The sequence below is a fragment of the Microcaecilia unicolor genome, chromosome 12 (assembly GCF_901765095.1).
Source record: "Microcaecilia unicolor chromosome 12, aMicUni1.1, whole genome shotgun sequence".
Lineage (NCBI taxonomy): Eukaryota > Metazoa > Chordata > Amphibia > Gymnophiona > Siphonopidae > Microcaecilia > Microcaecilia unicolor.
The window spans coordinates 36,482,000-36,505,992 of NC_044042.1; the positions used below are offsets into that span (position 1 = coordinate 36,482,000).

At 42.9% G+C, this 23,993-nt stretch overlaps 1 protein-coding gene across 3 annotated transcripts in view; it reads left to right on the forward strand.

Moving 5' to 3' along the window:
• The window catches only part of LOC115482084 (glucuronokinase 1-like), a 68,837-nt gene that overhangs the window by 15,302 nt on the left and 29,542 nt on the right, over positions 1-23,993 (forward strand). For 2 of the 3 annotated variants that reach the window (XM_030221648.1, XM_030221649.1), the window contains exons 7-14: positions 1,818-1,974; positions 4,374-4,451; positions 6,805-6,896; positions 12,114-12,219; positions 17,499-17,578; positions 18,279-18,347; positions 19,263-19,323; positions 23,903-23,919. In XM_030221648.1, the coding sequence (XP_030077508.1) occupies positions 1,818-1,974; positions 4,374-4,451; positions 6,805-6,896; positions 12,114-12,219; positions 17,499-17,578; positions 18,279-18,347; positions 19,263-19,323; positions 23,903-23,919 (660 nt within the window). The remainder of the gene's footprint in view (positions 1-1,817; positions 1,975-4,373; positions 4,452-6,804; positions 6,897-12,113; positions 12,220-17,498; positions 17,579-18,278; positions 18,348-19,262; positions 19,324-23,902; positions 23,920-23,993) is intronic. The other variant, XM_030221650.1, reaches the window with a different exon arrangement.

Below are 23,993 nucleotides of genomic sequence, written 5' to 3' on the forward strand. Positions count from 1 at the left end.
ATGTATGATTATTGATCAAGTACATATGGGTATGAGAGGGGGGGATTTAAAAACAATACTATGGCGTAGGGAACAGCGTTGGATCTACACACTTAAAACAGTTGCTCCTCAAGGGTTAAATAGGAACATCGAATGGAATGCTTACTATTAATGAGATACCTTTGGGGAGGCGTGGTTTCCTTGGCTGTTTTGACATCAGGATAGGATACGTTTTGGCGTCGTGACGTTTTTACGTTATGACGTCATGACGTTCCGTTACGTTTTTTAAAATAAAAGTTGCATTTTACTCGGAGTTTTAGCTCCTGTGCCATCTTTGGGATTTACTTCACTGATAGTTCAGTTCGCAGAGTGAATTGAGTTTTCCAGATGGACATTTAGCGCCCTTCCTGAGGCAGCCACGAGGGTGGCGAAACAAGGCGCTCTTGTTGAAGGGGTGGCGGTTTTTTTTCGCCGCAGCGTTTACTCAGGGCTCCGGAGTTCCTATGTGGGGGGTCCTTTCGATTGAGGGTTTTCTTGAAGTTGCTTCACTCGATCTAAGCTAAGTATTTTTTCTCTTGCATGAGTATATCTTTGACATTTGAAAGAGGATTTTCCTCAATACTGCTGAAAAATACTGCTGAAAATCATTATATATATTTGAAGCTGCATAACTATTTAACCTCTAGTTTTTCCCCCTGTATGGAACTTAGGTAGGTAGGGAGTCCTTTACTGGCTGATGTCAGTTTTTTTGGGATAGTTTGGGTATATTGGTGTTCGTTTAAATATAGTAGTTATATACAAAGTTTAAGAGAGAGAGAGAGTTTTTTCATCCCATACGGTTTTCTCATCTAGTTGATGAGTTTTTACGTTGGGGGTTTTTTCTCCATTCTCTCTTAAACAGAACCTATGATAGTATTCTACTCCCATTTATACAAGGGATTGACAATATTTTTGCAGAGTTCCTTGCTGGGAGATTTGAGGTTCGTTTTGTTAAGATTTAATAGTCTTAAGGGTGAATCTATTTGTTTTTCACCAATTTAAAGGGACACCTCCATACTATCAGTACATACAAGAGTCAAACTCCTTTATTTGGGTTGAATTATATATATTCATGCATGCATTCTTGTATCCCACTATTATCCAAAAACAAATTTCAGTTCAAAGTGGTTTACGTTTTGTTGGAGTTACAATAGTGTTGTGCAATGTGGAGAGGGCATGTATAGTTCTTGTGGGTACAGTAGATTTTAGGTGGGTTTTGGAGGGCTCACACTTTCCACCATGAGTGAGATATGGGTCTGGGTCCCCTTTTCTACAGTGCACTACACTGACCACTAGGCTACTCCAGGAACCTGCTTGCTGATCTAATAGGATTGGCCATAAAATCTGAAGCTGTCATAGAGGCTGGTATGTACTGTTTCTTTCACATCTTTGGGGGGGGGGGGGGGTGGGAGAGGTCAGTGACCACTGGGGGAGTAAGGGAGGTCATCTGGTCATTTAGGGCACCTTTTTGTGACTTAGTCATGATTGAAACAGATATAGATCAAAACATCTAACTTTCAGCACTGAATGTTTTTACTTTGTTCCATTTTGTCAGAAAAATGTCCCAAGTTTTGAGAACGCCCAAATCCCACTCCCGACACGCCCCCTTGTGATATGGATGCACTGCATAGAAAAATGTGTTAACAATGGATTTCGAAAAAAGCAATTGGGCATTTTGAACAAAAAAAAAATATCCATCTGCCGCTTTGTGCCGCCTTTTGGACATTTTTCTGTTTCAAAAATGAGCCTCTTTTATGTCCTTGCTCAGAAATGTAATACGTTTCCCCCCCTCCCATCAGGATCACAAACTTTCTTGAGAAACCTGCTCCAGGTACAACCGATTCCAGACTGGCCAGTGTGGTGTTTTATTGCTTTCAGAGGAAAACGCTCAACTGCCTCTCGGAGTTCTTAAGTCTCTATGAGAACACAGAAGACAGAGTTCTGGGAAAGTTCATGGTATGGTGAGGATGATTTATTCAGTTTCACAATGAGATGTTAGAGAGAACAGTCTCCAAAGGACTCAGTTTCAAAGCACATAGACTTACAAAGTTACGTAGTAACCTATGAAACTTTGTAGGTCTATGTGCTTTGACAATGAGCACCAAAATATTTGCAGGAACTGCACGCCAAGGTGGCTTTTTCCATTTCATTATTCGTTTGAAGGACAAATTGTATAGTACAGTATAACCTGCATTGCTTATTCTAGATTTAACCTGGTCTTTTTTTAGCTCATGCCAAACTTATTAAAGCTGAAACTTTCACATTCAATCTGCTACATTAGGACATTGTTAAAAAGAACAAGATGGTATATACAAAATGCAGTTATAATTCAGCCTATTATCTGCAATGCTTTGAGTGTGTAGACTCTTCAATTCCCTAAAAAGAATTGCCACCCTCCCCCACCTCCAGCCTTTTCTGCCATGCTTGGGAGGGCCATTTGCAGAAGCCATTTGCCCAGGTAAATTGGTCTTCTGAAAATTATTCAGCCGTTACCTGCCTGGAAATATGCAAAGGAATCAACACACAGTTGGAAAGCCTGGAGCCATATTTAGGTTGGAGAGGGAAATAACATGCCACTTTCACATCTGCAGAGATTTGAGGGTGAAAGTGGGGTAGGTAGCAACACTGGTAATTGGGAAGCATCACCAGTGCTGGGCAGACTTCTACAGTCTATGCCCTGATCGTGGCTGAATAGATTTGGATGGGTTGGAGTGGAGCTTTTCAGGGCTTCGATGACAACTTCAGAAGTTTAGAACAAGGACAGTGCTGGGCAGACGTCTACGGTCTGTGCCTTGAAAATGGCAAGGTCAAATCAAGACAAGAAGCAACCATCAAAGTGGAGAAACTGGATCTGCTACAAGGGGAAAAGTCAAGAACAGAAAGTAGCGTGATGAACACGACACTTCCAAAAAGCCAAGGAGACAAATTAAAAATAGTTCTTTCATAAACGATAAGACTCGACACGGCATTGTTTCGGCGAACAGCGCCTGCCTCAGGAGTCTGTGTGTTGTCAATGTCGGTAAAAGAACTGAAGTACAAACCGAATCAAGCCTTTAGAAAGACTAATGATTGGTAAGTGTACCAGGCATGTGGGTAAAACAACGAACTTTGAAACTGTGAGGAAAAACAGATATCATACGTACCTAACAGGAAAATCGCTTTATTCGGTTTCTTCTTCAGGCAGTCGTCGTTCGCCGAAACACGGTGCCGTATCGAGTCTTATCCGTTATTAAAGAACTACTTTTAATTATTCTTCTCCTTGGCTTCTTGGAAGTGTCGTGTTGATCACGCTACTTTCTGTTAAGGACAAATCAAGATCAGGCATACATAGGAAGTATCACCCAAACTTTCTTACTTGAGAATGGACAGTTTTCAAATAACTCATTTACCCAAGCAAATGACTTTTGGAAACAGCCTTTAATGTATGTGTGTGTGTTATAAACACACACATATATACATACATATATACACCTATCTAGAAATACAAATACATACATACACACAAAACAAATTGTTTTAACATTTAAAAGTGTGATGTGCAATTATGTATTGACCAGGATTGGTCTGCAAGAAGGAGTTTAGAGATAATTATGATTATTGTTTGTTATAATCTCAATGGGGAGAAGATTTAGAGGCCTGAAAGATAAGTAACTAGGGTGAAAGTCTCAAGATATGCCGAGCACCTAATAACCCTCACACTGGCTCTAATCTGTAGAAGGCAGATATTCTAATGCTTTATAGAGTTTTTCATTTAACCCATTAGCTTTCAGGCATTATAAACACTTGGCCAGTGGCTTGACCTTGATTGATTTTTTGTTTGTTTTATTTTGTTTTAATGTACACAGTTTTTTTTGTGTGAATTTTTATGATTCTGTTTATATATATTTTGTTATACCTTTTAGGTTTGCACATTTATATACCACTAAGGGCCTCTTTTATCAAACTGCGCTAGCGGTCCCTGGTGTGGCAGTGCCAACAAAGCCCATTCACTTCATCGACATTGCCCTGCATGAACCGCTAGTGTGATTTGATAAGAGGCCTTTTGATTGTTGGATATATGTGGTCTATAAGTGCTGAGTTAAATTAAATTGAAAAAAAATGGATTTGCTCTTGGAGTAGACATGGAGCCTGATAGGGTAAAGGTTTTATTTTTTTGTGGTCTCGGGTCAAATGCTTTTTCCCAGCAAATACTTCATGCATAGAGAACATACCAAAATTCTGGTCTGGGTTTGTGTGGCTTGGTTGTTTCATCTTTTCCGAATCTCTCTTACATGGGAGATGTGTGTTGAGAAATATGGCTTATCATGATCAAAACCCTTAATTTGTTTAAATTCATTGTTTTTTGTGGTTTTAAGGAGTGGCTTATAAACGTGGCTAAAGTTCCCGTCTATGGGATGAAACTACCCACAGGTTTCCAGCTAATTGGACAAGTGGTAAGAAGGGGAGAGGGGTAAGTATATTTGACAAAGTTGCCTAGGCCGGCTCTAGTGCAAGCACAAGGTGCAGTGCTGTCTCGGGGTACCTGTGATTGGGGGAGGGGCACAGGGAAATCAGAAAACCGGCTGGTTTAGATTCTTCAGCTTGCTAAGGGGAGCTGAATAAACCTAAACCTGTCCTTTGGTTTGGGTTGTGTAATCCCAGTTTGAATCATGTGCCAGTCCCAGGATCCCCAGTCAACATCTTGCTGCAGCAAACAGTAATCCTGCTCTGGGGATAGAATTAATTGTCACTGGGGATGTGCGTAGTGGCGGTCCTGGAGATCCAGCTGGCTGGGTGTTGCTTCACAGGGAGCATTGGATTAAAGCATTCTGAATTGAAGAGAGCATGGACAAGCGCAGGGGACCTCTAGCGAAGAGGAAGGGATTGTAGAGCTTAATAATCAGTATGGATGGACAAACTGGATAAGCCGTATATTGGCCGATATTCAAAGCGAGTTAACTGGCCAGGAACAGCCGCTGCCGACCAGTTAACTTTGCTTATCGGTGGCTATCCAGTCATTTTCAGAGGCACTTAACTGGTTTTCTTCTCTGAAAATAACCGGTTAGCGCCAAAGTATAAGCCGTGTATATTGGGGACGTTTTGTGGGCGCAGTCCGGTTAGCTCCCGATATTCAGAGCTAGTGCTAGTGCATAAATAGGACCACATAAATATAGCTGTTCTATTTTTATGCATTAACGAATGACCAGTTGGCTCTAATATTGAGTTAATAGGGCACATGCTAGCTGGCTTTAAAAAAAAAAAAAAAGGGATATTCAATGCCGGGAGCTAGATATGGCCTAGCATTGAATATCTGGTTTTGATGCTGGCGGCGGATATTAACAGTACTGCCTGCCGCTGGCTGAATATTGGGGGGGGGGGGGGGGGGGGCTGGTCTTTATCTGCCTTCATTTTCTGTATTTACTGCACATAGTATACCTTAAGCTTAGTGTGCGCTAAGTGGACTAAAAATAAGCATGCATTAAACGCTAGAGACGCCCATATAATGAAACATTTTTTATTGAAAAAAAAATATGACCATCTCTGGTATAAAGTCATAAAGCCAAAGTGTTGAGACTGGCTGATTTTCACGCCATGGGTCCAGAAGCAGTCACATGTTTGAACGTCACATAAAGTGATGAGTTTGGACTATTGTATTATAAATTGTTTGCTCTAAAATCTCATTTTTTTTGTTGCTGGCGATTTTAGTCATGATTTGCCAGAGATGGCCACAAATGTGTAAAATGAACCAAAAAAGTCCAAAAACAATGACCTGAAAATGGGTCGTGTGATATTCAGTGTTGGCCATGTGTGGCTTTGAATATACAGGTCATCCGCGGACTTGGAAGTTATATGGGTGCCAGCCAGTATTCAGTGCTGTTTGGCCGGTTAGGTATGTGGACACCGGCATGGAAAGTAGCTGATACTCACATATTTTCTGGCTCCACCCTGACTCTGCCTGTGGCACTAACTGGATAGAACCATGGTAGTCAGAGGAGGTATTCAATGGCACTGCCGTTTAAATGCCAGTGAATATCCTCTCCTGGCATGTTGATCAGGGTTTAAGGGGGCAGGAGCCTCTCCTGCCTGCTTAAACCCCTTTGAATATCTACCCCCCTTCCCCAAACATTTTTCAGTATAGCTTCATAGTTGTTAACCTTGCACCGATTTTCAACTTCCTAAGAAGATCAGATCTAGAAATCCACACATGCGATGGATGGGTCACAGGAGCCAACTTTTCAAAATTATTGGGGTTGCTAAGCCCAGTGGAAATAACCCCTCCCTGGACATATACAAGGAATTTTCTCAATATTGGGGGTGCTCAAACACCTACATCACCCACAGAGCCAGGTACCATGTGATGGGGAAAAGTTAGGATTGAGTGAACCTGTTTGTTGACTTGGTTGGGGGAGGTGGGATCATTGCAACCCTAGAAACCTGAATTTCTCAGACTTTTTTTTTTTGAGTGCTTTACACGTAAACTCCTAGGAAATATAACAGCCCTCCTTCCAGTAAGGGTAGAAAGAAAATTGTATGTTATAGCAGCAGAAGACCTGGAGAGGGAAAGGGAATCGACCAAGGACACGTGAACCTACCTTTTAGCTCAGGGCTTAAACATGGCAGTGCACCAAACTTTTGATGACCTGAGAGGCTAAGGAACCACTGCAGATGAAAATCAATCTGTTGGGATTAAACAGCCCTCATTGTGTGTTTTTCTTCATCGGTATCAGGTGTTGCTGCTAGCACTGTAGGTGGATTAAGCCATTTTAGTTTCTAACTTTGTGTTTTTATTAAAACTTTTTCTATTAGGGCCTCTCAGATTACACAAAATGGCTGACATTCTACTCTGCCAAGAAGACAGGAAATACTGTGAAAGCAATCACTTGTCGATCGTATGCAAGGTGGGAGAAAACTCATTCATCCAATCGCTAGCTCCTTGAATATTTATTTATAATGGTGAGAGGAGCTAATATGGTGAAGCTCTTCTAATAATTTAAACTAGGGTCATCAATGGACTCCACCTTTTATCTTTTGAGAGAGAATGCTCCAGGCCTGGCTTTACACCCGACTGCCTGCAGGGACTCGCAGTTCTAGTTTTCCCTTAGAAAAATGGGAACTTCAAGCCCTTGCATGCTAAGGGTTAAACCAGAGCTGGATAACATATCCTGAAACCATGAAGTCATCCAGCAGCCCTAATTAAGCACTAATGTCAGAAGAGGAATAAAATGGAAACCAGGGCAAGAAAAGAAAAAAAAATAGATTATTGATTTTATTTTGAATGACAAATGAACCTACAAAAAATATATTTTTTGTAGTGCTTCTGTAGTGACACTTTCTCAAATTTTATTTCACAAATTATATTCCATGAAGCTTAGACTTTCCAGCCCAGATGACCTGGTTGTGGAATTTAACCTTTTGCACATCTGTGTTTGCCCTGGTTCCAGTCTTGTCGGGGAGTGTACACAGTCATATAGGTCTGGGTTCAGTAAATGGTGCCAAAGGTTAGGTCACAGAAAACAAAGGAGTAGGGAAGGGATGTAGGCCAACTAAATAAATGATGTGATCCAGAGGTGGGCTACAACAAATTTATCGAACAGATATGAAAAGCACAAACAGACTTACACAGAACAATGTTTTGGCAACAAAATTGCCTGCTTCAGAAATCAGTATATCTGATATTAGATATCTGTATCATATATAATGCTATGGTTTTAAGAACAAGACATAGAACTGTGTTTCGGCAACAAAATTACCTGCTCCAGGAGTCTGTATATATATATATATATATATATATACATATATATATATATATATATATATATATATAAACAAAACATACGCTATTATTGTCCTTATTCTTATTTTCGGGGGTGGGGGGGGGGGGGGTTGTCCGTTTGTATTTTTTTTTAGATTTCCTGCTTCAGGAGTCAGTATATTTTGTTGCTGAAATATGGTTGGTTCTGTGTCGAGTCTGTATGTGCTTTTATCTGCTCAATAAATTTCTTGTAACCCACTTCTGGATCATATCATTTATTTGATTGGCCTACGTCCCTTCCCTACTCCTTTGTTTTTTGTGCCAAAAGTCAGGTGCCAGAAAGATAAGACACTCTGCGCCAAATACACCTTATAGAATAGCGCTTAGTGCTGATTCCCATAACCAATTTTGGGCATGGACCCTCAAAATTCTATAACCTCATGACTAAATTATGGCAGTATCCCTTACAGATTGCATGCAAGATCATTTTAGCAAGCAACATTTTAGCATAGCACACAGGCAGAAGCACACACAAACCCAAATAATACCAATAATTGTTGTTAATTGGCATGTCAAGTGATTACTTTGAGCACACATCACAGGATCATACTCAAAATTTGATGTACAAATTTGAGCGACTTTTGTAGATTCCTGGGGATAATGTGTCTGTAGAGAATACAGGTCTCCCTCTCCCCTCCCCCCCCCCCCCCCCCCCCCCCCCCCCCCCCACAGTGTCCGTATTTTGGATTTTGACACATTTGTCCATTATAGCTCCCTAAAACCTGGTACACTTCTTTGCTGATGTAATTTTTTTGTAGATAGTTTCCCAGCTACTGTTTGCAATAGATAACACCAACCCTTCTATATTTCCTTGTACATCAATGCACTCTATTTCCCCCACCCTTTGCTCCACTTGGAATTCTTTCCAATTACCTTCCCTTTCAACTTTCTGGATCTTGTTCAGTCACATGTGCCTGACAACCTGTTCAGAAGATGCTGTCCCCTCAAGCTGGTTGAAAATTCCCTGCTATGGCCTCACTCCTCTCCTTCAGCTTGTAACGCTTAGCCTCACATCCAGATCTATCCTGCCCCTCTTGGAAAAAAAGCTGTCATTAAGCCATTACTGAAAGACCCATCTAGTGACCCTATCGTCTCTACTCATTATAGGCCTGTTTCCAACCTTTGTATTGCCTCCAAGATCACTGAGAAAATTGCCTTTGATCAACTCCTATCTTTTTCCGATGGTCTCTTAATCTTACACCCCAGACAAACTGGCTTTCGTTCCAGTCACAGCTCTGAAACTACCGTCACTTTCCTACTTAGTGAACTCCACACCTTCTTAGATAGAGGGAAATATTGTTCTTCTGTTGTCCCTTGATGTCTCTGCGGCCTTCGACCTAGTCGACCACTCTATTATTTGGTGTGTACTCTGTATTTGTACATGCATTTTATAAAACAAGCAGGTACATTGCTGCTGTGTGTTTGCAAGTTAGGTAATAGTAAGCACACACTTTCACGTGCCCACTTTTACTGTGGGCACGTGAAAGTGTATAAAACGGGCAGGAAAAAGCTTTATGACATAATCTCCAGTTGTGCTGCTAGAACATTTGTCTTGTGTAGTGTATGCCTGAGCTGAGAGATTTTTTTTCTGCATTAGTGATGGTTTGTTTTATGTGTAAATAACCCCCTCTCCTCTCTGTTCCCGCCGGGAGTATGGAGGTGGATATTGTGAAAGATCCGTCCCTCTTCCAGGGGTTCTCAGGATCCCGTCTCTTCCTTTGGAGACTCCGGCTATGGACCAAGCTTCATGCCCGGCCCCAAAACCCACTGTAATCCACAGGGCACGACTCGGGTAGCCAATAATTCCAAAAGAAAAACCAGCAAACTTTTATTTCCTTGGTGCTCACTGTCCAGCAGTGCAAAATAAAACAGGAACAAAAACACAGCCCCCACTGTTTTTCCTCTTCAATGGAATCAGCACAGCAGGGTAAAAAGAAACATAAACCCCACTGTTTCCAGAACTCAGTTCGTTCCCCTTAAACAGTCCTACAGCCTAGCGCTTCCCCCACTTGGGAGCGTCTGCCGGCTACAGCTCAAAAAAAGCAAAAACCACTGCTACACGTTTTCCCCAGGTGCAATGGCAAATAGTTAAAAAAAACCCATCTTCCTTTCTCTTTGAGTAGTGCACACAGGCAAAAACAATAATACCTCCCAAAACAACACACTTTTCACTCTAAGTAGTTCAGCAGCACACAGTTCAAAACAGCCTGAACTCTGTGGGGAGATACAAGGGCCCCACCCTTTCTGGGTCACACTTTCACTATCACTGACCCTCCTCCCGCATGACCCTTTTCTTCCCCCTTTCAGTCCAGCTACCATACCAAGAAGTCACCTGCTTCCTCAGCTTTTTCCCCAATGATTGAGCCCATGCTGCTATGTCCATGGGTTCCTCCAGGCTCTCCCCCTTCTCTCTCCCTCTTGCCTTTTGCCACTCCATGGGTTCCTCATCCCACCCTTTTCTCAGCTGTTCCTCCTCCTCCTGATTAACCCCAGGGGACACCTGCCTTGCCTTGTCATGGTTCTCCCCTGGAGGCTGCTGGGGAGGATGGTTTCTATACCAGGGTTTCCCCCGGGACTGATGGGTATTGTAGTTCTTTTCCAGCCTCCATTTTTCAGTGGGAAGAAACCCTTTTCTTTTCTCCATCTGCGGAAGTAGCACCGGCAAGGCTCTGTTCTGTCTCCCTTTCCTCTGGACCCTCTTCACTTCTTCTTCTTCCACTTCCATTTTATCCACCCCCTCGTTCTCCTCTTCACAATATGTCTACCCACTTAATCAGTGATAGAACTTACTTTTGTAGGAATTTCAAAAGAATATACAGCAGCCATGCCTTCTGTTTGGGAATACTGAAACGCTGGGAACATTCTTGTTTTATCAGCGGGTCAAGGTTGAATGCAGACATCGGGCTTCAGCTGTCCAGTCACTGACATCTCAGGATTTAGGAGCTGAGCAGCCTTCTATAACTGGCAGATCAACGCCGAGGCTGCTGGCATGGGAAATTCAGTGTCTGAGTTCACAAATCGGTCTGTGGGATTGTTTAATTCTGGACTTAGTCATTTGTACTTAAGCAGTTGCTGTCCTTCTATGTCTGCAGAATGATTTCCAAAGTGCTTTTAGAAAACTTTTACTTCTTGTAATCTACAGCTGTACCTTTCAATGATAATAACTTTGACTGCCTGCTCTTTCCACTGGAAAGCTTTTCTCGTATTTTCAGTTCAGAAATGTGTTGCTAGGCTGTGCCTCCCAAAAGTGGCTACATGCACTCTTATACTGACATGCTGCAAGATGTTGTTTCCACTCTTGAGTATCTAAATTATTCTAACTAACAAGGTTTCAAATGTGTAAGCCCCTTTCTTGGTATGGTCCCATTTTGCATTAAAAGTAAGATATCACGTTCCAACAGTATAAATAAGAAGAGAGAATATTCCCAAAAAATTGGAGAAAAGACCTCAGTTAGCCCTATACAGCAAAGCCGACTTGATAAGCTTGCCTAGGGAACACATCAATGGTCATAAAAACTCCAAACAAAAAGTTCTCCCTTTTATTCCAAAAAATTGCATTATATCAAAAGACTATGTTTTTCAATTTTCAAACTTTTTTTTTAATACTCGTATAAACAAATGCACTTAGCTTGTATGAAAAAGCTGCACGGTAGTAGTCAACTGCAGATTCCTCTCTTCTTCAAAAGACAGCATTGGCAGTTTCTGTACACCCAGCGTTAGTCTTTACACACTTTCAGAGTAATCGATCATATTGCTCCAACCCAGAGTCAAGAACTTGCATCATACTGCCAAACTCTTTTGAACACTGAGTTTGGCAGTATGGTGGAAGTTCTTGACTCTGGGTTGGAGCACTGTGATTGATTCCCCTGATGCAGCCATACGCAAAACAGGGCCTCTGTCGGGAATCTGAGATGGTCTTCTGAAAGCATGTAAAGAGGCTGAGTGTACAGAAATTGCCAATGCTGTCTTTTGAAGAAAAAAGGAATCTGCAGCTGAATACTATTAAAAAAAAAAAAGTTTGAAAATTGAAAAAAAAAAATACTGCAATTTTTTGGAATAAAAGGGAGAATTTTTGTTTGGAGTTTTTATGACTATTGATGTGTTCCAAGTTGGCGTTGCTTTTCAGGGCTAACTGAGGTCTTCTCTCCAAACATTTGGAAAATTCTTTCCTCTTATTTATATTGTTGGAAGGTGATGCCTGTTATTTGTGATACTTAAAACACATTCAGCCTGTGAATATTTTTTGAATAAACCCATTTTTCATTAGCCTCCCAAATAGAACTAATGTTTGGATTTGTTCTAGAATTGGAATTATTGGGAATCCATCAGACGGATACTATGGCAAAACCATTGCCATGACAATAGCTAACTTCTGGGCTGAGGCCACCATATGTGAGAGCAAACACCTGGTAAGAAAACATGAGAGATCTCTGGGACTTAAGTGAGATGAGGCCCTGCTGTCCACTTTCAAGGGGAGGCTAGGCTATGCTGAGCTGTGAAATGTGGCTGGCAAGTTGTAGTCTGTAAGTAAAATATGCACTGTTCTGTTCAAACCAGTACCTGTATTTTTGTAGCAGGCTAGTGGCCACCTGGACAGTGCCCACTCACCAGTTCCCACCTAGACAATTCCCTTCTAGGACTTTCCCCAAGGTGGACAATTCCCACCTAGGACTGTTCTTCTCCCCACCCCCACCCCCCACCCTCCGGCTATTTCTTACTGGCATGTAGTGTTCGTTGTCTTGTGTTGGTGTTCTATTTTTTGTTTTGTTTTTTTCTTATGTGCTGGATTTTTTAATGAGAAATCTCATTGCGTTGGTAATATTTTGTGCATGTTTTTTTATATGTATTTATGCTCTCTATTAATTTGGGTTTTGGCTTCTTTAAAATTTTTTGGGGTGTAGCATGGTAAAGGTAATGTTTGGGGGTGTGCGGGGGCATTGCCCCCTTCCCCCCAAATGATCTGGAAGGAGAAAGGGAAGGAGCTAAATTTCAGACTGTGATGCTTCATGATTATTAAGGGGGGAATTGTCCTCCCTGGAGCGATGGGAATTGGTTAGGTGGTAATAGTCCTAGGTGGCAATTTTCCAGATGGGAATTGGTGAGTGGGAACTGTCTAGGTGGGAACTGACCTAGAACCATTTTGAGAACACTGACTAGATGATAGGCCAAGCTTTCTACCATGGCTTGCAGGTAATGTATTCTGGAAAACCAGCTCCAAAGTGAGAGAGCACGATAACAATAGTTCACACTAGAATATTAATTCCCAAACTGTAACTCAGTCATAATGGCTGATGTATAATTCCCAGCCATAATGAATTCAGTCCAAATGTTTTAGAATAATTTGTGAATTAATCCATGTAATAATGTTTGACTAACATATTCTCTCTGTAAAGCTGAAGAAAGCAAAATTGACAATGTAACCCTGCATCTATCAAATGATGACTTATTGCTGGGAGGAAAAGACCTCAAATGTCCTTTGCTAGGCGGCAAGCTAACAAGCTTAATGCCAGCGCATCTTGGACTCTTGGCATATCATTGGTCAAAAACCTTCTCTGCTCCTCCTGCAATCGTTCAAGTTTTCTTATTTTTTTAATTTTTCATTATCAATTTTCAAAAATTTTCATTTTGGGTGCTGGTATTGAAAACGAGAATTTTTGAAAATTGATAACGAAAAATTATAAAAATAAGAAAACTTGAACGATTGCAGGAGGAGCAGAGAAGGTTTTTGACCAATGATATGCCAAGAGTCCAAGATGCGCTGGCATTAAGCTTGTTAGCTTGCTACCTAGCAAAAGGACATTTGAGGTCTTTTCCTCCCAGCAATAAGTCATCATTTGATAGATGCAGGGTTACATTGTCAATTTTGCTTTCTTCAGCTTTACATAGAGTCTTATAGAGTGAATGTCGCTGGAGTGAGTCTGTTGAGTTCTAATGACTAACATATTCAACATCTGAATTGTGGCTCTAATAAACTGAGAGAGGTACTGAGGAAAGTCAGCAGTGGTATGTATCTTGACCTTCTGAATTTCCTGTGAATTCATTTTCTTATGCCATGGACCAATGATTTCTTACTTCGGGGGGAAGTGCATGTAAGTATCACATGTATATTCATTAGGGGTGTCCTGAAACCCGGACTGGCCTAAGAACATGGCCTAGACCTTTTCCTTTTGTGTCCTGTCTGGGATTTCCTTATGATATGACAGCAGTCTATAAAATCATGAGTGGAACAGATATATCCAAATCAGTTGCTTACTCTTTCAAAAAGTACAAAGATTAATGGACACGCCATAAATTTGCTAAGTAGAACATTTTCACTAAACACACAATTAGGCTTTGAAATTTGTTGACAGAAGATGAGATAAAAGCAGTTAGCATAGCTGAATTTTAAAAGGTTTGAATAAGTTCTTTGAGGAAAAATCCATAAGGTGGACTTTGGGATATCCACTGCTTATCCCTGGGGGTAGGCAGCATAGAATCTGTCTACTTTCAGGATCCTGCTTGGTACATTTGACCTGGATTGGCCATGGTTGGAAACAGATACTGGACTTGATATACATTTTGGTCGTATGGTAAGTGATCATTGCCCGATCGAGACATTTTGTTGGGGGGGGGGGGGGGGGCTAATATGTCAGGCCATTTTGTTAGGGGCTAATATGTCGGGGGGCCATAATGTGGACAGGTCATTTTTTCAGGGGCTGTTATGTTGGGGCTTTTTTGTTAGGTTTTTTTTTTTGACCGGGCTATTTTGACCCAGTACCTCAATGCTGAGCCTAATCTGGTTATCCAGGTGCCAGTCAATATTTAGCGCAGGTACAACGATCCAGCAAAGTTAGGGCTGCTAATTCCATGGTCTTGCTTGCTCAGATATTTATCCAGGCACCAACACTGAATATCGGTGCTGTCTAGATAATTTCCAGGTCTGTTCCTGCACTAGCCAGAGAGTGTCAGTAGTCAGAGCACATTTCAGTGGTACTCTCTGGTTAAGTGCTTCTGAATATCTGCTTTGGGGTCAGTCAACGTGATTTAACCATGCAGGAGCCTCTCCTGGCCAGTTAAATCATTTTCAGTATCACACTCTAAATTTCTTTGTCCAGCAGGTGGTGTAAGAGCCATCAGTATGAATTTGTATCCTGAACAAAAAAAAAAAATAGAAATCTCAGGTGAAATTGTGAACATTTCATAGCAGATCGCCATCTCACCCAGGGCATTTTGAATTGGATGCTGAGCAGCAGGTTGTCTTGTAGGCAGGGCCGCCGAGAGGGGGGGACAGGGGGGACAAAATTCCCGGGGCCTGGGCCTCCAAGGGGGGCCTGGTGCCGCAGTCCCACCCGCCACCAACACCGGGCCCCTTCCACCTGAACCCCCACCAGCAGAAGTGCTGTCTTCTGACTCCGGCGTGCGCGGCCCACACAGACACGCTCCTCTCAGCTGATCTTCGCTGTACTCTGCAGGGCTTCTGTGCGTCTGACGTCAAACGCACAGAAGCTCTGCAGAGTACAGCGAAGATCAGCTGAGAGGAGCGCGTCTGTGTGGGCCGCGCACGCCGGAGTCAGAAGACAGCACTTCTGCTGGCGGGGGTTCGGGTGGAAGGGGCCCGGCCCGGTGGCGGAGGCGGGTGGGACTGTGGCACCAGGCCCCCCTCAGGGGGGGCGGCGACAACCTGGGGGGGTGGCAGTGGGAGCGGCCTTGTCCCGAGCCTGGCCCAGTCTCTCGGCGGCCCTGCTTGTAGGTAAAGGATGGCCTGAAATTACTTGCATCCTCATTCACTGGACCTTTCCAGTATGTTTTCAAGCCATGAGCTTTATCATGGTTGCAGACCTTCAAAGCAGCAGAGAGGATGTGTAATCCCTCCATAAATCCTCATCGAGCTGTAAATGGCACAGCAGTCGGCCAGAAGCTTCGGCTTCATTGTTCCCTAGTGGTGGGGATCCTGCTGATCTTCGAGTGGTATAGAGTGAGGCTGTTCTTTCAGGTTGCGATTTTAATTTAGTATTTGATTCTTCAAATATCTAGCATTTTGTGTGTGTGTGTGTGTGGTGGAGGAAGAGGGATGGGGAAGGAGCCGGTATGTTCTCTTATGCTTGGTTACCTGTGTTTCCTCCTGGCTCTGTGATTTTGGTCTCATGAGCTGTGGTGCTGCTGATTCTGTGCTTGAAGCTGGCTGGGGCCTTGTTTCTTTCCTGATATACAAAACTGTGCCACTCTTGCTAAAAGGAAAGCAGGCCTGCTATAGAGTTAATCTTTCGTGATAGATTATATCCTGGCCAGAGGTGATTCTCTCTTGTTTTTTTTTTTTTTTTAAACAAGAGGTCTTTATTAAGCTGCAGAATGCACTTACAATATAAAAGCATGCAAAAAAGAAACGCAACAACAAACCAAAGTAGTACAAAGAGCATCAAATTAAACCTCCATATTTTGACAATATTTCTTCTTTATGTGAAAGCAAAATAAATAAAAATAAAGGAGGAAGGGGAAAGTGAAAAGAAAGGGGGTAGAGATATAGCTGCAAGTAACAAAAGAGATCTCCAATAAGAAACCTTAAGAAAGGCTCCCCTCACTCAGAAAAATTCAAATTACATACAGAGCCTCCAAATTTCTGCCATCTCCACAACAGTGTTGCGCCTCACAGCAGTCAACTTCTCCATTCTGTAAATGTAATACAGGTTAGCCCGCCTTTTGAAAATAAGGGTATTCCTGGATCTTTTCAAGCCACCAACTTGGCTGCATTCAGTAAATGTCGGATCAAAAAGTCTGGTATATCTTAAGAAGAAACATTCCAGTGGCCAGCTACCACTGCTAAGCATTTCTGTAATACTACTGGATGTATGCGGCCCTGTGAAGACTTAAATAAGCAACAGTCAAGACAGCTGCATCTCTGAAGAGCGGTTCTTCTATAGCTCCATTGACCAGTGAGAGACCCATTCTGGTTTTCACATACTGCCATTAAATTAGTTTTTGTTGGCTGTGATGTTGCACTTATTCTGCTCACTAGACTGGAGATTTTTCCACCCTTTTTTTCCCAACACATCTCTCAAGTGTCTTTTGGAGATGTGTAGCTGGGCCTTCATTTATTTACAGAGCTGCAGAAGTTGGGAAGGCTGAGGCAGTACCACTCTGCAAACCTTTAATCCTGCCCTAGATATGGGCCGGCCAATATTTAAAACCATTTGGAGTGGAGTAGTGGCCTAAGAACCTGGGGAGCTGGGGCTTGATTCCCACTGCAGCTCCTTGTGACTCTAGACAAGTCACTTAACCTACCAGTTCCCCAGTTACCTGTATATAATATGTAAACCGCTTTGATTGTAACCACAGAAAGGTGATATATTAAGTCCCATCTCCCATTTAACCAGCCAGGAACAAAGCCAGAGACAATATTGCTGGAGCAGCATTCCTGTGGTCTGATGTGGGTGATGAATGGGAAAAACTGAGAGATTGGGGAGGGAGGATTGAGGCAGGTAGAGATGGCATAGATGATGCTTAAGGACAGCATTTGGTGAAATTGGTCACTGTCCATAGTTCTATGTTTCCTATTGACTCAAAAGTCTACACATCCAAGATTGTATCCCTATCCTCTGACCAAGAACATCAACAGAATTGAGTGACTGGAGCCTGGTGATTTGGTGAAATATCTTCTTATTTGTACTGATTGCTAATAATCTTTTATTGATCTTGCCTTTTTCTTCCCTAGGTATTGATTCCCCATCCTCTCAATGATCCCACAGAATTTGGCAGCTTGCTGGATTTGTATTACATCAGCAGAAAGGAAGGGTTCGTCTCACTATTGTCTCTAGAATCAGTCATTTTATTTTTGAGGTGGCTGGAGGTTATGAAATGGAATTAAATGCATTTTGTGTGTCGGGAGTACCTGTTTATCAGGGCTGTTCTTTTGGGTCCTACCAGCATCCTGTCTCTGTTCTCTGAGCCACCTGGGAGTTTGCATGAATCGTAGGATAAGAGTGACTGAGGGGTAGACTCGGGAGTGATTTGAGGGAATATCTCTTTACAGAAAGGATGGTGAATGCATAGAACAATCTTCTAGTGGAAGTGGTGGAAACAGGGACACTATCTGAATCCAAGAAAGTAAAATATATATATAGACAGAGTTTAGAAGAGGGTGTTTTACAATGCTGATCATTTCTTGATCCTTGGATTCTTTCCCTCTATACATAGTAACATAACATAGTAACATAGTAGATGACGGCAGAAAAAGACCTGCACGGTCCATCCAGTCTGCCCAACAAGATAACTCATATGTGCTACTTTTTGTGTATACCTTACCTTGATTTGCATCTGTCTTTTTCAGGGCACAGACCGTATAAGTCTGCCCAGCACTAACCCCGCCTCCCAACCACCAGCCCCGCCTCTGCCATCCAATCTCCGCTAAGCTCCTGAGTGAATTCTGTTACATCTATAGTTTTGAGCATTAAAGAATTAGCCAAAGATATGAATTGTATGTTTTTTTTTTCAGGTACTTGGGAGGTTTGAGGTTGCTACAGGCCACGTGCAAGAAATTCTATCATTTCTGCTCTGAGAAAGGGTGAGGAAAAGCTAATACCTTTCTTCTGGTTTAAATTTGTGCCTGTGGGGAAACAATTAGGTAGGGATGTGAGGCAAAAGCAGAGAAGTTTTAGAATCGGTGAGATGACATCTTGTACCATAAGAGACATCACTCACAGCATTTTGCTGTAAAGTGCATCTGTCTCTCTTCCAGAGCTTCTTCATTGCTGTAATAATTGTAAAATATATCCTGCTTAGTGGAACAATCCAGTCCTGCTCTTTTGGAAAAGAGAACACTGTATAGAGTGAGAGGCAGAAGGGCAGAGACGGGGATTTCACGGTTAAAGTAATACAAAACACACTGCTGCGTTGGAAGTTTTTAAGCACCATCTTACCTTCCCCCACCCCCTCCCCCCATCTTTTCTCTCCACTGTTCCCCCAAACTGGGTCTTTTTCATGGGCCTCAATGACCCTGCCCATTCAGTTCTCACATACAGGCACCCCAGACCCTGTCCCATGGAGTGCAGGAGGATCTAAATAGTTAACCGGGCTGCGAACCAGGGAAACTAGGGTTCAAGTCCCTTTCCCACAGATACTTCTTGTGACTTTGGGAAAGTCACTTAACCCTCCATTGCCTCAGATTAAAGCTTAAATTGTACACATTCTAGGGCAGGGAACTACCCAGTCTACCTCATTATAAAACTCACTTTGAACTCTGGTTTGGAAAGGCAAATAATTTGTCAAAAACCCAAATCCTATTTGCAGTGTCTATGAGCTCCAGTAGCACAGGTAAATGAAGAGATGGCATCTCACAGTTGTCTTGTTAGCCCTGGTTTTGCACAGCGTAGGGCTCCCAGTTGCAAGGCTTAGTGCCAGAAAATCATTTCATGAGAAAAAGCTTAGCAGAATGTACTCTTGGAAAAACAAATAAACCTTTTCCCTTTTCTTTCTTCAGAATAGCACTTTCCAAGCAGAACTTCACCTTGAAGTACAACGTGAATATCCCCAGGCAGGTGGTACGTTCTAGCTTTCTATTATTGGCTCATCACTTGTATTTATTTATTTAGGGGGTCTTTTACTTAACGGTGATAAGCCCAATGCGGCTTACTGCTTGCTAAACCAGAAGTACCGCAGGGCTACCGTAGCAGCCCGGCGGTAGGTCCCACCCCCAGTGCCTGCCATTTCCGGCACTACAAAAATATTTTTATTTTTGTAGCGCCAGTGTTTACCTGGCGGTAATCCGGCACTGCAGCATGCTGCCCGGTTACCGCCAGGTCTATTTATTTATTGCATTTGTACCCCACATTTCCCCACCTATTTGCAGGCTCAATGTAGCTTACATAGTACCGTCAAAGGCGTTTGCCCAGTCGGTGGATAACAAATACAAAGTTGTATAGTGATTGTATGAGGTATAAGTGGAGGGTCGGAATAGATGAAGATTGCGTGTTGTCCTGTGCGATCAAAGTCATGCTGTGTCGGTAGGTGAAGAGGGTTACGTGGGGTCGTTGGGATAGGCCTTTTTGAAGAGGTTGGTTTTTAGTGATTTCCTGAAGTTCAAGTGGTCGTGGATTGTTTTCACAGCTTTTGGGAGCCCATTCCATAGTTGTGCGCTTATGTAAGAGAAGCCGGCGAGAAGCCGGCTGCGTAAGTTGTTTTGTTTTTCAGTCCTTTGCAATTTGGGTAGTGTAGGTTAACGCGGGAGCCCTTACCGCCACCTGAATGGGTGGCGGTAATTGCTCCACTGCCCCCGAAATGGCCTTTTGGCAAGTGCTTCACTTGCTGCATGGCCATTTCTTAAAAAAAAAAAAAACTAGCCTTTTACTTGCTTTTGGTAAAAGGGGGTCTCGGCGCAAGTCTAAAACACATGCCGGCGCAGGCCCCCTTTGGCCACAGCTTAGTAAAAGAACCCCTTATTTTTTAACATTGCTATATCTCAAAAGAGAGCACACGTGTTTAGAGGTGGGAGAGAGCTTCAGTTCTGGAAGGAGGCTCAGTTGAGGTGCAAAGAAGGAACAGTGCAAAGATCACAATCACTTAGCAGATGGAAATGCTCCTTGTTATAACCCCCAATAGTATTCCTAGCTGGGTGTGTGAAATACAGTAATACCTCGGTTTTTCGTTGACTTCGGTTATCGTCGGTTTCGGTTTTCATTGATTTTTTCCATGAGAAATTTGTCTTGGATTTCGTCGGCGTGCCCACGTGACCTCGCTGCTAATTTTGCAAAAATGCATTCTGTTCAGTGTAGTGGTGTTTCTCGTTGTGTGAGCGTTACCCCGCGTGTCTAGCCAAACAATTCCATTGCTTTCCATTGTTTTTGTGCTTTTTTTTTATTCATATGGAAATAATTGCCTCGATTTTCGTCAGTTTCGGATTTCGCCGATGGTTTTTGGATGGATTATCGATGAAAACCGAGGTATCACTGTAATTAGCTAACTGATTTTTGCAAAACATTGTCTACTGGGCCATAGAAACCTACAAACTGATTCTGGATAAGCACCATAACACCCATCTAGTCTGCCCAGTTTCATTCCTGGTGCACAGCTGCGTATCAATTGATCTCTGGCTCTTTCACCATTTGCTTCTAGGGATCCTCGTTTTCTCCCATATGAGCTGCAAAGCAGTCAGGGGAAGTCCGGCTGTCAACCTGGATATGAGGCCGTGCACCAGGAAGTAGTTGGTGTGTGGAGAGGTTGTTTCATTTTTTGATTAAGGAAGGGGGTGTTGAATTTCTTTTTTTCCTCATTTTTTGTTATTAGTGCATGCTACGTTTACACTAGGATGCACTAAAACCCTTGCTGTCTTTTTAAGATCTGCCTCCTCCTTAGACTCACTCCTCAGACCCACTCAGGCTTTCTGCTATGTCCTGGGCCCAGCAAATGACAGGAAGGATCTCTAGTAACTCTGACCCCATCTGTGCTGTATTGCAGTTTGAGGCTGACTGACTGAAGGCAGGTGCTGTTTTGAGTCTGGCTGACCCTTTAGCCCTCTGTCTGTCTAGTTTCCCATGCTCACACTTCTCATGCTCTGCTCATAACACTTCATATTGTCAGATATATCTAATCAATTTCTTGTCATTGGGTGATCAGCTAGTTGGATTGGGGAAAATGCTTTAGGGGACAATCTATGAAGTTATTAATGTAATACATTTAAAACAACTCAGAGAAAATGTATTTTCATTCAATGCATAATTAAGCTTTGCAATTTATTGATGGAAGATGTGGTGAAAGCAATTACTGTAATTGAATTTAAAATAATTTGGAGAAGTTCCTGGAGGAACTGGTCCCTGGGTGTAGGCCGCATAGAGCAGTGGCGTAGCCAAGGATGGGCCCGGGTGGGCCCAGGCCCACCCACTTTGGGTTCAGGCTCACCCAGTAGCAGCACACCTATGATGTGGCTGGCAGGGATTCCCAAGTCTCAACAGCTGAAAACTCCCAACAACTGTCCCTGCTGCATACCTTGTAAATAGCAGATCTTTGCCTGCAGCAAGGAGCAGCTGATACATACTGCTCGAACTGGCCCCACAGTCTTCCCTCTGATGTGTTCCCACCTATGCGGAAACAGGAAATTGCATCAGTGGGAAGGCTGTGTGGCCAACATGAGCAGTGCGTATTAGTTGCTGCTCGCTGCCAGTGGAAAAATATTATTTAAAAGGTATGTAGGAGAAGGGGGATATTTGAGAGACAATATGGCATGCAGGTGAAAACCACCTGTGGGATGGGGCAGAGTTCTTCTGCCCACTCATCTTGGGCCCAGGCCCACCCAAACTTGTGTGTCTGCCTACGCCCCTGTGTCTTGCTGCTCATTGGGATCCAGCCAGGTACTAGTGACCTGGATTGAGTACTGTTGGAAACAGGATACTGATCCAGAACGGCAGGTCTTATGTTCTAAATATGTCGTCACAGGAAGGGTGGGGGATGTGTAGAGCAACCTCCCAGTGGAGGGGGTGGAGTCAAGGACAGTATGTGTATTCAAGAAAGCACGGGGCAAGCGCAGAGGCTTTCTGAGAGGAAGGGATTATAGAGCTGATGTTGTGGACCAGTGTTTCCCAAGTCCAGTCCGGGAGTACCCCTTTCCAGTCAGGTTTTCAGGATATCCACAATGAATATGCTGAAGAAAAGGCCAGACGAATTTCATATTTAATATAAAAAGTTTATTCTTGGTTCAGAATTGACTGAATAGCTCAATGGGCTATTGCAGGAAGCATTTCTTGATAAGCAATATACAAGCCAGAATGAATGATTAAAACAAAGCAATGTAAAGCAAAGAAATCAGAATGCTATATACAGAGAGAGAAATCAGAGTGCTTAAAGCAAATCAAAATGCTTACTATCTCTTTGTTCCACTCTGTTTTTATATCGTTCTTCTTTGGCATCTGACTAATTCTCTCATACAACATTCCTGTGCAAGTCTCTGAATACCACAAACTGTTAATCATGTAGAACATGCTACATCTGTCTTCCCTTATCCCACAGACTTTCTGGAGCCGTGCCTTTAGCTGATGTGGGCCCCATCATGTCCCAGGAGATTTAGTGTTGAAACAGCTTGCTCTGCTGTTCTTTGAAGCTTTCCACTTCTATTTTGTATGCTTTTGTTCAACAATGCATAAAAGAGATTTGCATATAATGGCAGTGTATGCAAATCAAATTCATGCATATTCATTGTGGATATCCTGAAAACCTGACTGGCAAGGGGTACTTCAGGACTGGACTTGGGAAACACTGGTGTAGACAGGCAGACTGAGTAGGCCATATGGGGTCAATTCTTTGAAGGGTGCTTAGATGCAGATGGTCAAGTGCACCACAAGGAGGACCTATTCTGTAATGGCATGTAGGCACCCAGATTCCATTATAAAATAGCAGCATAAACCTGACTTTGGGTGTCTAAATGTGGGTGTGCCCTTTTTACACCAGGTTAATGGCAGGCGTAGATAGGCACGCCTAAGAGCAGCATTCTGTAAGTACTGCATGTTATTGGAAGGCTTTCCCAAGCCCCGCCCATGCTCCTCCCACATGTACACCCCCTTGAGTCATGGATTTGATATACCACCTTTCTGTGGTGCTGCCAAAGTGGTATTGTCTCTGTCCCTAGCAGGCTCACAATCTAAGTTTTGTACCTGGAGCAATGAAGGATTAAGTGACTTGCCCAGGATCACAAGGAGGTGCAGTGCTATGCCACTTTTACCTGCCCTTACAGAATAGCAATTCAGGCACTTGTGCACATAAGTGGCATTTGTTACTGCATTTATGCACTCAGATGGCATGTAAATGTAGGCATGTGCTTAAGGAATTGCCCTGTTGGTCTTTGTATGCCATTTATTCTGCTATAATGGTGCTATGGAAGATCTCCAGTGAAGCCTGACCACTTGCAGGAAGTGGTTCCTTAGCTTTTTTGGCTTTAGCTGGGGAGTATGACCATTATCTCCCCCCCCCCCCCCCCCCCCACCCACCCCTTGATGGGTGTAAAAAATGCTGCCCATGAGCCTCAGCATGGCTTCTTATGAAACAGTGACCATGTTTCGCTATTGGTGAGCTGCTGAATACTGAGCCAATGACTCTGGTTTACTGAATGTGTGCTTTTTTTTTTTTTTTACACAGGGCTTGGCAGGCAGTAGGTAAGACCCAGTCCATTCAGTTTCTTCTCTTCTTCATGTCTAGCATAATTGTTTCATTTGAGGAGCATGTGATG